We start from the raw sequence: 14,805 nt of genomic DNA, 5'->3' as shown, positions 1-14,805 counted from the left end.
TCATTTTATTGACTTTATTATAGTATGAATTGGCAAGCACAAAGACCGACTGAGCTCAGTGAACAGGTGAGCCAATTAACAGATACATATGTACAAAAACACACAAGTGCACACATCCGACTTGATATTCACTCAGTTTGAGGTCTCAGGTACAAAAATAACACAGAGCTTGTTTTTCATTTGCGGGACCTCAAGAGATAGTCATACACAACTAGAGACCCTCAGCTGGAAGAAAAAACCTCGATGCATCATGACGCCTTCTTAAGTTTAAAAACTGTCCATGAAGAATGTGATTAAAAGATGCTTTTTATGTTATATATAGTGAGTTACCAACAGTGACGAGATTATAACTGAAATGCTATGGATGAATAAAATGTGGCCTTTTTTTTGGTCAAACATTCAATACTTCATTGGCACCATAAAAACAAGAGAGAGGGACACAGTTGAGGAAATATTGCTACCAAATTGTATATTTAGTGACAACTGCACTGATCGTAGGACTGTTTAGTCAGAATGAATACTTTGCCAGATGAAAAATTCATTCAGATGCACAATTCATTTTTTTCATATTTACAAACCGTCATCAGCGGTGGCACTAGAGACAAGAAAATTTACATTGAGACTAAAATGGTCGCACATATATATACAAATGATAAAACAACTGACCAAACACGCGGCCGATTTCATGAAGGATTGGAGGCTCTAAAATACAACACTAGACTGCCGTTACGAGAGAGATTTTCAGGAGTGCATCAGTTCCACTTTCTCTGTGGTGATTGCTCGGTGCTCGCAGGAGTACATTTCTCACAGAAGGTATGATTGTTTGTAATTACTGGCGCTTGGCTTTGTAAGGTCGGGAGCGTTTCCTGCGATCAGGTTTCCTCTGTTTGTGCAAGCGGCCGATACTCACTCCCTGCCGACGGCGCACGGAAATGTTTTGCTCCACAAGGCTGGCCAGCATGCCTGCAGAGGAGAACGAGACAGAGCGAATAGCATTATAAAAATACCAGCAAAATACCAGTAGGATATGTTTCTTTTTTATTTTGAAGTAGTGGCACTTAAACAGATAATAAATAAGTGGCTGAAACTAGAGGCGCCACAACTGAGCATGAGGAAGGACACGATTAACTAAGACTATAAAATGGAGATAATAAACCACAGTATTAGGAGTCGAGCTGAACTGTTTTATCTGGGATGGAAGAAAATACAGAAAACTTTCTACAAAAGTAAAACGAAAGAAGGAGGGGAGGTACAAAATAGGGAAAAGGGAGATCAAAGAAAAAAAAACATATTTTTAAGATATTCCCTGAAACAATCGTGTTCTTATTAACTGTATTTTTTTCAGGTTTACTTATTTGTTGTTTTTTATTATAATTTTTTTTTATTTATGAACTTTTTCCCATTACTTATTGGTATACTTAAATGTCTTTAGGTATGTGTAAGTATTTATATTATTATTTTTATTACTAATTCGCTATTGCTATTTTTCTTTTTATTCTTTTAAGCTGTTGGGTCCATGGGGTTGGGTGAGAGGGATATACATTACTTCCTTTACTTCCTTTTTTTTTTGAGTAATTGAGTAAGTAACTATTGAGAGGGATAATGATTAAAATGACACAAATTAAAAGTTTATATATTAAATTTTTAGCATATAACTATTTTTTTTTCTTTACTTATTACTTGTTTTTATTTAAATGTTACATTGTAACATCGAGAAATAGCTGATTTACTTTAAACTGTGTAAAGATAGAGGAGATTTTATAATTTAGATCAGGACTTTGTATTTTTGTGTTTTTTTTCCTTTCTTATATTTTTAAACATTTGGAGCCAAAGGCCACGTACAGCCTGGTCCTGACTCCCCTGTCAAAATACACAGCTTGGGGCAGTGTCCCCGACATCACATCCTTCATCCTTTGTATGGAAGGCACCAGGCTGTCAACCAACTCCAATGTAAACCCATCTGCATAATTTTTAGACATTTAGACTGACGGATGAAGTATAAAGAGCGCAACAGTCTGCTCAGGGAGGAGAGGTGAATGGGTCCAACAAGCACAGGACTTTTACCCTGGTGATCGGTGTTTGTTTCCCATACAAAACTATCATTTTGTCAATTCACATGACTAATGTCAACCATAATCTTTTCCTTACCCTATTTAGCAGAAAGCAGACTGCGGATTTTAGCTCAGGCATTTAGAACAAGAATATCCATAACTACAGTGTGATGTGAGTGAAGGGGTGTGAAACATTCGGACACTAATGATAAACCTCAGAGAACCCAGGAATTTCAGTGGAACTTCAGAAGATGGTCTAAATGTAGTTTTGATGGAGGAGTGAGAGGGACAAAAAACAGAAGAAGAAGAAAGAAGTCCTCGAGATGATGATATTTACCTTCTTGGGCCAGCATTGATATAAAGGTGCAAATGAACTCATCGTAATTATGGGTCCTTCTCTGATCATCAATCTGATTGAATAAAAAAAAAAGAAAAAAGATTTAGATTAAAAGCCGATAAGAACAACGTCTCACCAAAGATACTGAATTGGTTCCAGGTAAAATAAACCTACTTTATATTTCTTTCTCTTCTCTACTTCCTCCTTTAGATACACCTCATAATTGGCGATGTCAGCCTCTACACACTTGAGCAGTGCGAGCAGCTCCTGCAAGAGACAGAATCACATTAACCGCTCCGTGTGTTTGTTTATTATATATTTATAGTATACAGCGTTAGATACAGCTTCCTAATTGGCAACACAAGCAGAAAATGTGAGCGTAATCTGATATAAAAACAAATCTTGGCAGGCTGATAAGAATAGTAAGATACATACTACAGTGCATTATAACACTGGGGAAAGTCTTGGACTTACTTTGGGAGAGTACTTATCCCCAGGGGGCTTGCTGTCCGCAGCGGTTTCCACAGCATTGGGCTTTTCCTTGCTTGGTCTCACCTCTGCTCCGTCTTTGTTCTCCTCTTCTTTCACCTCCACAGATGGTCCCTCGTCTCCCTCGTTCACCCCTTCCTTCTCTCCTGCTGAGGGGTCTGCCTTCTCTTTGTCTTTTATCTTTTCAGGAGTGCACGGCCGCTTTGTGCCATCAGCAGCCAAATCTAGCGTACAGACAACAGAGAAGGTAACGATCGATCAAAATTAGCCAGATGCAGACAATCCATTAATAAAAGCAGTGTATGTTATTCTCATTAAGGTCACCCCAAACTGTTTACTTCTACTGTCTGAGATGATTAATATGCTCCAACTGTACTCTAAATATCAAGTAATAGACTCAAATGCTTACCTCAGCAGAGGCTTTTAAAGCACCTTTGTAAATAACACAGATGACAGTAACGACCTCTTGTACTCACCAGATGGAGGGAGAGCGTAGATGACTCCGTCCTCCTGCAGGTGTAACAAGGCCGCGCTGACAGAGGGACCCAGTTCTCTCACGGCGCGGTTGTGTCTGGAGTCCAGCCTCAGCATCTCGTCTTCTCCAAACAGCACACGGGACAGATGGGATGCAACCGGACTGGATGGACGTGTGGCAGCCTGGGAGCGCGCCGGTGAGCGCAACGGGGAGTTGAAGGCGCTGCCAATCTCAGAGGCTGTGTCTGTGCTTTCATTGCTGGGTGTGGGGGAAGGCTGTGAGGCAGATGTGATGCAGATGCCTCCTGTGCGCCCCTCTGTGCGTACTGAGAGGGGTGTATTTAGGGCATCTTTTCTTTGGGCCTCCTTCAGTTTCTCAGCCAATACGGTGAGGGCAATCTGGCTCTCCATTCCAGTCCCGACTCGTCCAGGGCGCGTTCGCAGACTTCCCTTCCGTCTAAACCTAAAAAAACAGAAAAATTTACAACATGAGCCCTCTGTGTCAGTGCTATGATCATGTTGCTATCATAAATCATCAATAAAAAATTGATCACAAAAGAATCCTCCTTCAGTCAGGTCATAACCACAAACGTAGAAAGAAATTATACCTATATACACATAACGGTGCTAACCTGTTGGATTTGACTGTGGAATCAGTTACTTCCTCCTCATCATCCTCATAGTCATCTTCATCGTCAGAGTACTGGCGTTGTGTCCCTGGCACTCGAGAGCGACCAACTCCAGCAGCAAGATCCTCCTCTTCCTGTTAGTCAGAGAATCTTTGACAAACCTCAACACAATCTTTTTTCTCCAAATAATGTTAAATCCGGGAGGTCACAAAGGGCAGCTCCGGTATTTTTCAACCTGGACCCATGGTTTTGTGTCTGAGAAAAACAATTTTTTTTTAAATCCGTCCAATATTGAGAGGAGCGTTGCAGCTAGCAGCAGAAAAACAGGCTATAATATAACCACTCAGGGCAGGTGTATCCTGTCAATTTACGTCCACTGAAAGTGCTTATCTTTGCCTCTAACAGGCTCAGATTGTTATGAGTCACTTATAATGCACTTAAAATGGACTTAAAATGACGGGGCCAATTGCTCCGAGCGGTTACGTTGTACAGCAGCCTATTTCAGCCCTCTCTTTCAACATCAGACCAATTTCAAAAACTGTTGTTCATGCGAGTCACTTCGACACAAAAACACGAGAAAATAAAGCCAGGGTTGAAAAACAGCAGAGTTCCTCTTAAACACCTGGACTGTAATAGAGAGTGATCAGTAGTTTTAATGGCATAAAAGACAGAGAAATAACAGGCACAGTGAACTGCCCGCAAGTCAGATCTGAGACAGACAGAAAGCAATGTGTGATCTGTCCTAGTTGTTGAAAGAGTCGAATATTAATCTTTTCACACAATTCTCAATGTAACACTGGACTCTCTTCAAGCAGACAGATATAGATTGTCATATGCTGTATAGATTTTGGGCTGTTTCAATAAATCTTGTCCTGACAAGACTAGACAGATAAAATGTAGTTCTATGGAAACAAGACGAGCATCCTTCAAAATGGAAACTGGAAAACTGTCCAACCCTTCAATTATAACCCTCACCTTGTAACTATACTATATTTGAATAATGTACTTTGTAAAAGTTATAGAGGGTGATGTCAAATAAATATTTTCAAACAGTGCTGTAAGTCCTGAACACAACTAGAGCTGAAACATTTAGTCAATCAGTGAATCAACAGAAAACTAATTGGCATCAATTTTAATAGCTGATAATAAACTAAATTATTTTTTAAGCAAAAACTTTTGTTACTTATTAAATGTGAAGCTTTGCTGCCTCTCTTTGTTGTACGAATTAGTAAACTATCTAGTTTTAAGACTCTTGGTCGAAAGCAATTTGAAGATATCATCTTTGACTAAGCCTTTTCCACTATTTTCTGATGTTTTATGGAGAAACATCAATTGAGAATATAACTAGCAGAATAACTGATAATGGAATTAATCATTACTTGCAGCCCTGAACATGCCCTAATCGTATAATATGATCAATCCATCATCACCTCTAAAAAAGGTCTTAAGTGGCCAAAATTGGTGAAGAAAGTTCAGACACACACACACTTCTGAGCCAGGACCTCTACATTTTACTTCTACTCTTACCTGCATTGGAGACTTGGCGTAGTTGTGGTTGTCCAGAAAGGCAGGCAGGCGTTGAACGATGGGGTTGGGACTGGTGACTTGCTGGGGACCTGTGGGGACTGGTGGTTTGCCCATGACTTTAGTGTTTCCTGAGGGGCTGGGGGCATCCTTAGACTGACCTCCTGACTCATCCACTGAATCTATAATGAGAGTCAGTCTATTTCAGCTGAATGTTTATGATGTGCCCTTTTACAATTTACTAACATGTATTTTAACAAACACTGTGGAAATAAAGCCAACTCAACAAACAGTATGGGATTTCTGAAGTGGGGTTGTATTAGGCACTTATCCATAGTCAGTGTATTACCTACAGTAGATGATGGTCAGTGTGCTCCCAGTTTGAAGAAGCAGGCAGGAGTACAGCCACTGAAGCTAAGCAATGTACTGCTGTGGATGGGGGTATTTTAGCCACCTAAAAAAGGACTACCCCCAAAAAAATCAATATCAGTTTAAGTGGACACTATATTGAGAATAATTTCCCCACTTCACTTTGCTGGCAGAGACGGCCCTTTCCTTTAGCGCTACATTTTCTCAACCACAGAACTATCATATATCACAGATCTCTATGCATCTCTCTTTTTCGGCCCGTTCAGTTCCCTCTGCAAAAGAACTTCTGTAAATTCTCGGTTAAGGAATCCTCTTTTCTCCACAGTGAACAGCAATTTATCATTGCTATCACAATCACCCCTCTTTCTAATTTCCTTGTATTTGTTGCCTCATCCATAAACTGCTGAGAGTCTGACCCAAGCAGCTGATCTGCAGTGTAATACAGTGCATGACACGGTTGTGCTTATGCGAAGATAAACAGGAGTTGAGAAAATGTAGCGCCAAAGGAAAGACCTGTCTGACAGCACGGTAAAGCCGTGAAAATTTTCTAAATGTAGCATGCACTTAATCTGATGTTGCTTTTTTGGGGAGTAGGCCTTTTTGTGGGAGATTAAAATACATTTTGCTGCAGAGCCCCATCTACAGCAGTACAGGTTTAGGTGGTTAAACAGATGTTGCTATTGCAAATTAATGCAAATTCAGCCAGTCCACTTGAATTCTGCGCGACCTTGCAATTTTGTCCAATCACAGCTACATCGGATAAAATCTCATTTCATTATAAAGCTGCGCACAACATATGGAATCGCTCAGCTCCTTCTTGCCCCAGTTGCTCTCTGTCTGTTTATCATGAGACTACTGCTGTGGGAGTGAGGGAAAAAAAAAAAACAACTATCCGTTTATGTACCTTGATCAGCCCCCTGCGATGTAACTGCATCTGCCTCCTTCTTGACCGCAGTGGTGTTATCATCAGTGGAGGACGACTCCTGCTGCTTCTTGTCATGGACAAGCTCAGGCTGAGTGAGCCGGATCATCTGAAGAGACAACACATAAAAGATCCTGTAAGGGATCCTGTTTGGCTATATTTCAGCCCAATCAAATTTCCTTTACAAATGAACACTTGGACATACCTTTAAAAAAGTTTAACACCTTTAACATATACAATTATAGCCCCATTTCTGCCAAAGCTTTTGGTATAGCACCTTTAGAACCAAAAGTAACCCCTACGAACATGTACCTAGACCCTAGCTCTGTTTAGCATTTCCACTGCAGACAGTACTCTTAAATATAGGCAGGGTTGTTGTTGCTCACTGCTCCGTCCAGCTCTCCCTGTATTTCCTCTTCACTGCTGACACAAGTCTACACCTTGTTTATCGTCCATGGAAAGGGGTTGTACACCGACATTTTCATTCTAAATGTGTATGTTGTCCAGAGACAGTGAAAACAAATGGAATGGTCAAAGTTGTCATGGATTCCGTCGTTATCTCATGCATTGAGTAACATTACAAGTAAACATTCCACCTTAAAAGTCGCCGGCAGTCGGCCCAGTGAATTAAGTTATTTTTTCCTCCAACTACAGCTGCTGCAAGAGGCAGCAAACCTTCCTTTCATTTTATAGTTAAAGTATATTGATGTATGCAGAAATCTCCACAGTATGAACAGCAGTTACATGAGCTTCAAAACCAGCAACAACTCAGCCCTGAGCAGAGTGAACGTCTGCTACTGACCAACCAACAGACTGCAGTGTTCACAGCTCCACCTTTTAGTACCAGATCTGTGTGCTAGGTACCCCAACAAAAAGGTGATGAAAAATGTGGACGGTATGGAACAGTTACATTGGTACCATCCACAACTATTTAGCATGAAAATGTAAAAGTGATGTACCGAACTGAAGTGAACCGGACTGCTTGGTGGAAACGGGGCTTTTTCAGGAATGCTACAGTAGGACATCAAAACAAGTTACAACTCTGACATGCTGCAGCAAAGATTATAACAAGTCATCAAATTTTACTCTATTTCGGCCTCTGATGAAACTTCTAGCCGTCCTGACCTTCTGCAGACCCTCCAGAACAGTCTGTCGATTCCTCTTTAGAATTTCCAGTTTGGACTCGTACTTCATCCTGCGGTCAGGCACCACTGCCATCAGGTTGAAGCGAATGTCATGGTACGGCTCACTGGAAAAGAGCAGAGCAGCAGCATAAGAATGAAGCCTTGAGGGTGTGTGTACTGTAGAAGCTGAACCACCACCGCTTGAGCTAACAGACTCAGGACTCACCCGGCAGTGGCCAGTCCAATCCTCTCCATGATAACCCGCCGAGCTTTATCGGTCCATTCCTCCTCCTCTCCCCAGGGCCCTGAAATAGAGTGAAATATCATACTTTAAGTGTGTAACAATGGCAGCAATTAACAAAACAACACTAAATTAATTAATGCAATTCAAATAAGGTTGTCCCCTACACTTTTTACAATCTGACAACTAACACTATACTTAAAAAAGGAAGTTGGAATAGTGATTTCATCTTATAAGTTGAAGGAAATTACATAAAGAATTAATGTTAAGTTGAAGTTAAAATGTATTGTTGTTGTCTGTGTGTAATTTATGATATGACAACATTGTATTTAAAAGCCCCTTGACCTCTGTGCGGAGTTTGCATGTTCTCCCCGTGTCAGCGTTGGTTTTCTCCAGGTACTCCAGCTTCCTCCCAGTCCAAACACATGCAGGTTATGTTGCATTCTATTGGTAGCCGGAACCGGGATTGATACGGTTTCCGGTCCGGAAAGGTACAAAAGAACACCCGTTCTACCCAGAGGTCTCGTCATCAAACTCGGGCAAGGTCCAGGTAGACCGAGTCGGTAGAATTGACGTCACGACGAAGATGGCTGCGCACATTGTGAATGGTAAACAAAGTTATTTGTCCTCAATTTGTCCTCGTATATGCTGTTTAATTAAGCGTTTGTGTTGTAAAAATCATACAAGTACTTTGCAATGGCATTTCAAAGTCTACCTGGACCTTGCCCGAGTTTGATGACGAGACCTCCGGGTAGAACGGGTGTTCTTTTGTACCTTTCCAGACCGTAAACCGTATCAATCCCGGTTCCGGCTACCAATAGAATGCAGCATTAATTGGTGACTCTAAATTGGCCGTAGGTGTGAATGTGAGTGTGAATAGTTGTCTGTCTCTATGTGTCAGCCCTGTGATAGTCTGGTGACCCATCCAGGGAGAACCCTGCCTCTCACCGCATGACAGCTGGGATAGGCTCGACCCCCCGAATTTTGACTATAATATATATGATAAATTAGTTGCCTGTTTCAGTTTTCACTTGAACCTTTCAGTGTTTACTGTCCTCACTCATCTTTGCCAAGAGGCAAATCCAGTTACAGCAGCCCAGCACATGCCAGGTGTATGACATTTCTAGGATTTGAGGACATGTGGAGCTTTAAGTATTCCCGCACCCCTCAACGAAGGTTCAGGGGATCCACTGCTAGTACATTTTTTTGATAAACAACTCTACTTTGATGCTTTCCTATGCACTCTGGCACCCAATTAATATTCAAATTCTAAAATAATTCCCGGTGTGAACAATTTCTTGTCATTGTGAATTAGACAATGGTCGGCACGGCAGGCCACCTGGCACCATATCACAGAATTGGCCTGCAGGCCTCAAGTATCAGTGCTCTGGGCTCTAGTTTTATGATAAGTGCGTATTTTTATATTCATATTGCTCTAGGTGTGGGGCAAATATCAGGGCAGTGTCTGTGCTAATTTGAACAAAATCCAAGCAATAGGTGAAACATTTCATGAGATTAAGTAGGTACCCCCACCATCTCCAGAGTAGATTTATTTTGCACTTCTTCCCCTATGGGGTGAGTCAATATATTGATCAATTTCATCACTTGGTGCTGTATAAAATATGTTTGTTAGGACCATCCACCTCATGATGGGGACATATAAAATGATAAAAATGAGTGGTCATGTTTGGTTCTACCTCAGGTAGGGGTACCTGAAAAGCCCCTGTCTTGAACCCATTTTCCAACAAGGAGAAAAAAACAGAATAATGATTCTAGAAAATTCAGTCAGCATCACTGATGCAGACAAATCTATTTTCAACATATGCATACCCTCTAGGGCAACTTTCACTGGTTCCATGGCGGCCAAAATACTACAAATCAGTGTGACCAGAACAGGACTCTGCATATCTCTGTCAGCATGCACTCGTACCGTGGTCAATGGGGTAAGCCTTGAGTCCGTCGAGCTCAAAGAGGCGGTCTTTGATTGGCACATAGCTAACAAAGTGGAAGGCCTCCATGGTCCGCACGGCACTGATCCCATTCTGTTTCTCCGGCAGGTGCCTGGGCTCCGGTCTCCATAGAAACACGGACAGAGAGCTTAAGAAACTGATGAATGCACAAAGCCTGACATCTCCCACAGTATGGCAGACCAATCACAGAGTAGATTTTTTTTCCCACAGAATCAGAGCTACATGAAAATTTAAAAAGGGAACCACTGACTGTAACCTACCTGGCATGGCTGTTATGTGCTCTGGCAAGCTCGGGGGCATTTCCTATTGCGTAACCTTTGCTCTGAAAAATACATAAAAATCAAAAGTTAAACATGACAGAAGGGGAGAAGGAGGGAGAGGGAGAACAAGAGACCAATCAGGTGACTGCTGACAAATATGAAATTTTTATGATGTTTGAGGTACAAAAACTATTACATATGCTTTGCAAGCTCTTGCTACCGTTGCCCGTTCTTATATATCTAATGTGTTTTTTAAATATTAACTCTGATTATCTCACTGATATAGTTTTTGTCAACCTACTATGGTTTCTTAGACTGTAACAGCCAAAGTAAAAAAACAAGTCTGAGAGCTGATTTTCAAATGAAAACTGTGAATATAAAGCACAGTAATGATTTACACCAAAATAAAAGAGATACACAAGTGAGGGTGAGAAAAATCTTACCTCTGGACTAAAGCCTTTGGTGAAAGCCTTCATACGACTAAGGGTGGTGCCGAGCTCAACGCCGCTGCAGTTCAGCAGCACACTCAACAAAGCGTGGGTGGCACATGAATTTGGTATCAGCTAGGTACAAAAAATGACACATAAACACAAGTTTAAGTTAGAGTACGAATTTTGTTAACTACATTTCTTTGGACATTATTGCAAGATATGACTATATGAATCAGGGTTTTGAAGGGATGGAAGCAGCAAAATATCTTATGGCGTCTATATTGGATGGATTTAACGTTCATATATGTTAGGATTACTATACATCCTTTTATTATTACTGAATATTTTGATCCATGGTCTCATATATATTTTTATTTAAGCAATATTTTACCAGTGCAGTCTCTTGAGATTAGGACATTTCATTTTGAAGCAGTGCTGAAATGATTGATAGCTGATTAATTGAAGTTACAGAATGGAAAAAATGTGTATTATATAATGTGAAAACACTAAACATTGCTGTTAGAGCTGATTGGAAGTACCTCAGTTTGCTTGCTTTTTACAAGTTCATACAATTTATAAAATGAATACTTGAAATACTTTAAATAAGCTAGAAATTTTCATAAATGACTCTGAGGCCAGATAAGTTATGAATGGCATCTGTCATGATTTTTGCCACTTAAATAAGCAGCATCCTGAAAACTTTTGTTTGTAACAATTATTATCTAAAATGATTGCTTTACCCACTAAACCACCGACACCCCACAGATTTACATTTGACTATGATTAAAATGTACTCAGGAGCTTACTGGTTACATCATGGACTGCATTAATTCTGATAGAAATCTGCAGAAGGTTTGTTGACTCCAGTTGCTCAGTTATCAAAAGTCACATCAATAACTACAATAACTGTCGAGATCACATAAACACTTACCTGATGAGCAAAGAACATGTCATTTACTATTTCCTCATCAATGACCGATGTCTCATCCACCAGGGTGTTAACTTTCCTCCTGGATCGACGTTCCTCGATCCACTTGAACAGGAAGATGAAGCCATAGACGGGACTAAAAAATAAAGTGATGCTTAACACATGTTGTTGCTACAGTCCAACATGGTGTAAGAAAATGAACGCTTTTTATATTCATACATGAGCTCGGACGTCACCACCTGACATACCTAATAAGTAGTTTAAATCTTGATTTACATGCAATCGTGACTTACTAAACAGAATTGCATGGACCGGATTTGTTAGAAGATAAATACCTTTGACACTTGCTTTGAAGATCATAGATTTCCTCTACTTGGACACCTTTGACACCTACAGACAGAGATGCACACACACACACACACACACACACACACACACACACACATAGAAACATTTTAATTCCCTTAATTATCCCAAGGACCCCACATGGAGTTAAATATACACCGATTAACTTAAAAATTAAAAGCGTTGGCTGGTGAAGTAAATAACATTGGTCATCTTGTTTCAGTGCAATGTTCTGCTGGGAAACTTTGGATCCCAGCATTCATGTGGATGCCACATGACACACACCACCTACCCAAACACCACTACAGATCCAGAACGGCACTTTCTGATGGCTGTAGCCCCCCCAGCAGAACACTGCACCACACCACACCACAAAAACAGCACAGAAATGGCATGAGGAACTTGACAAAGACCTCAAGGTGTCAACCTGGCCTCAAAATGACCCCAGATCCAATCTGATTGAGCATCTGTGGGATGTGGCGGTACCCCAGAAGTCCTGTGTCCATGCCTAAGCAGGTCAGAGGCCCCATTGTAGATCGGACTTGGTTTTGAGCGGTCGAGGAATGGACACAGCATCTCTGGGGTGCCCTGTGGTGTCTGGTTGGTGTATGGGTGGGTGGTATGTGTCAAGAGGCATCCACATGAATGCCAGGACAGAATGTTTCCCAGCAGAACATTGCATTTTAGGGAAATTATCAGTGTTGTTCACTTCACCTATCAGTGGTTTTATTGTTGTGGCTGATTGGTGTATAACGGTTATTCACATTGCGATACTGTTAAAGGATTTAGCTGCTGTATATGAGCTACTCACCAAAGTCTTCAACCAGCAAAGTGAAGAGCCCTGAAATTATGAAACATTTTATTTAGAGTTCATAGAAAACATCAGAAAACAAATTAAAGACCAGCGTATTATTTCTGCTAATAACGGTACTCCCCCTATATTTCGCCTCAGGTTACGAACTCCATCAACACGCAAAACAAAAGACACATGCACATTACATTTAATAGCTTTATAATTTTGTACTTCTTTTAAGTTGCTTTCTAAACTTAATTAGTGAAGCTGCTTAGGAAGCTAAAGTGTCCCTCTGGCTTTATGTGGAAGCTAACGATAGTTAGCTGTGTTGTGTGTCGACATGTCTCACCTGGATCACTCTCGAGCTCCAGCCACCCTTTGTTCATTTTCGCATTTGTGCACAGCTGACTAACGTTACTACCTAAGATGGTTTCCAGTCCATGTCCGAAACAGGGGTAATAATTTTAAACGGTAACGCTGTATCCATTCACGAGTCAACTGTGGAGAGCTCAAGATAAACACAATAGACAGAATTGGCCGCCTACAAACTACGTCATCAAGACACGACGGGTGGTCGCTAAAACACGTCCTCCCTGCAACTTCCGGGAGGCAGAACTACAACAAATGGATCAATCAGTCGGTCAATCAATCAAACAATCAGGCAATACGTAGTTTTGTTTATTGGGTGTACTATTGTATTAAATGATTATAACATCTTTGTAAATTAATACGGAGAAAAGTCTACACAGTAGTGAGGGTGAAATGCAACTTGAACGATTAGGTAAATATTATGTGCCTTTCTTGCCTGTGGCAATTAAAATGAGGTCTTTTCTCAAAAACAGCTCCACAGTACTTTCTCAACGTGCCATATAGAGCGGAAAAACAGGGTATATTTAATGCACGCCAAACCCAGGGCTCAAATTATGGAAATATTAATACTCGTAAACAGTACTAGACATGTAATGTGCAAGATGATATTCAAAATACCCCAGTTTACCGTTTTTGTTTGGTATAATCTACTGGATTAAAGGGTATATTCATTGAGACGTGGCTAATAGTTGTTTATTTTGTCTTTCGAGATTACATATATATTTTACTATATTTAGCACACTATATAATTTGGACTTGAAGTGTTGCAGACATTAAGATATAATATTTTTGCTGATATCACAGCTGATGAATGAAAATGGTCAGTTATTTACACACACTGAATTCTCAAAGACCTTTTGTATCCCAATACCTGCACAGCAATATAGGATTTGCTACAGATCCTACATGTTGTTTAAATCTGTTGCAGGGAGGCAAAGTGTCTCATGATCAGACAATGTTTAAGGCAGATGTTTTGTTAAGCTGCATCAACATAAAGGATAACAAATGTAATAAATTTTGTAGACATATGAGACACTGGCCTGCAACATCTTGCTGCAAACACTATTGGCATTGTCACTTTGAGATCATTGACTTGAAATTAATTTGGACTTACTATAACATATAGTTTGTCAACAATAAGGTTTGTAAAGTGAAAGTCTATAAAACAAAATACTAGCAGCAATGTCTATCAAGAACTAAAAACAGCAATTTTTAAAAGGTAAAAAGATGAAAAGTAAAATAACAAGAATTAAATCTGCCCTAAATGACAAATACATAACAGGAATGTGCTGAAAACCAGTTTATAAGTGAGTCAAGCCAGTTTCACCTGTAATACATAATGTTAATTTTAATACCTTTCCTGTATAAAAAAAAAATAAATTAAATAAAATTAAAAACAGTAAAATGTAGAGGAAATAAATCATGGAATATAATCAGGAGAGACAGAGGGCATGTCTTTTATTTATTTATTTTATTTATCTTTTTATTTTTATTTTAAATCTTCTCATTATATATGGTACATTTTTAATTTTAGTTTGAAACACTTAAA

The 14,805-nt window shown here is 40.0% G+C and overlaps 1 protein-coding gene across 2 annotated transcripts; it reads right to left on the bottom strand.

The window, feature by feature from the left end:
- Positions 1-13,436, bottom strand: bap1 (BRCA1 associated protein-1 (ubiquitin carboxy-terminal hydrolase)). Of its 2 annotated transcripts, none has more exons than XM_050038750.1 (17): positions 13,237-13,436; positions 12,906-12,935; positions 12,085-12,139; positions 11,753-11,885; positions 10,834-10,953; positions 10,391-10,452; positions 10,091-10,233; positions 8,146-8,224; positions 7,882-8,044; positions 6,778-6,904; positions 5,508-5,686; positions 3,984-4,114; positions 3,354-3,814; positions 2,863-3,101; positions 2,563-2,655; positions 2,389-2,461; positions 1-963 (listed from the first exon to the last, which is right to left on the bottom strand). In XM_050038750.1, exons 1-17 carry the CDS (start codon positions 13,271-13,273, stop codon positions 830-832), a joined length of 2,259 nt encoding a protein of 752 aa, XP_049894707.1. In that variant the 5' UTR covers positions 13,274-13,436; the 3' UTR covers positions 1-829. The 2 variants fall into 2 exon arrangements, with proteins under 2 accessions (XP_049894707.1, XP_049894708.1); XM_050038751.1 differs by having other exon boundaries at positions 7,921-8,044.
- Positions 13,437-14,805: the final 1,369 nt, after the last annotated feature.

The sequence above is a fragment of the Epinephelus moara genome, chromosome 24 (genome assembly GCF_006386435.1).
Source record: "Epinephelus moara isolate mb chromosome 24, YSFRI_EMoa_1.0, whole genome shotgun sequence".
Classification (NCBI taxonomy): Eukaryota; Metazoa; Chordata; class Actinopteri; order Perciformes; family Serranidae; genus Epinephelus; species Epinephelus moara.
This window is presented reverse-complemented; position numbering and strand designations above follow the sequence as displayed.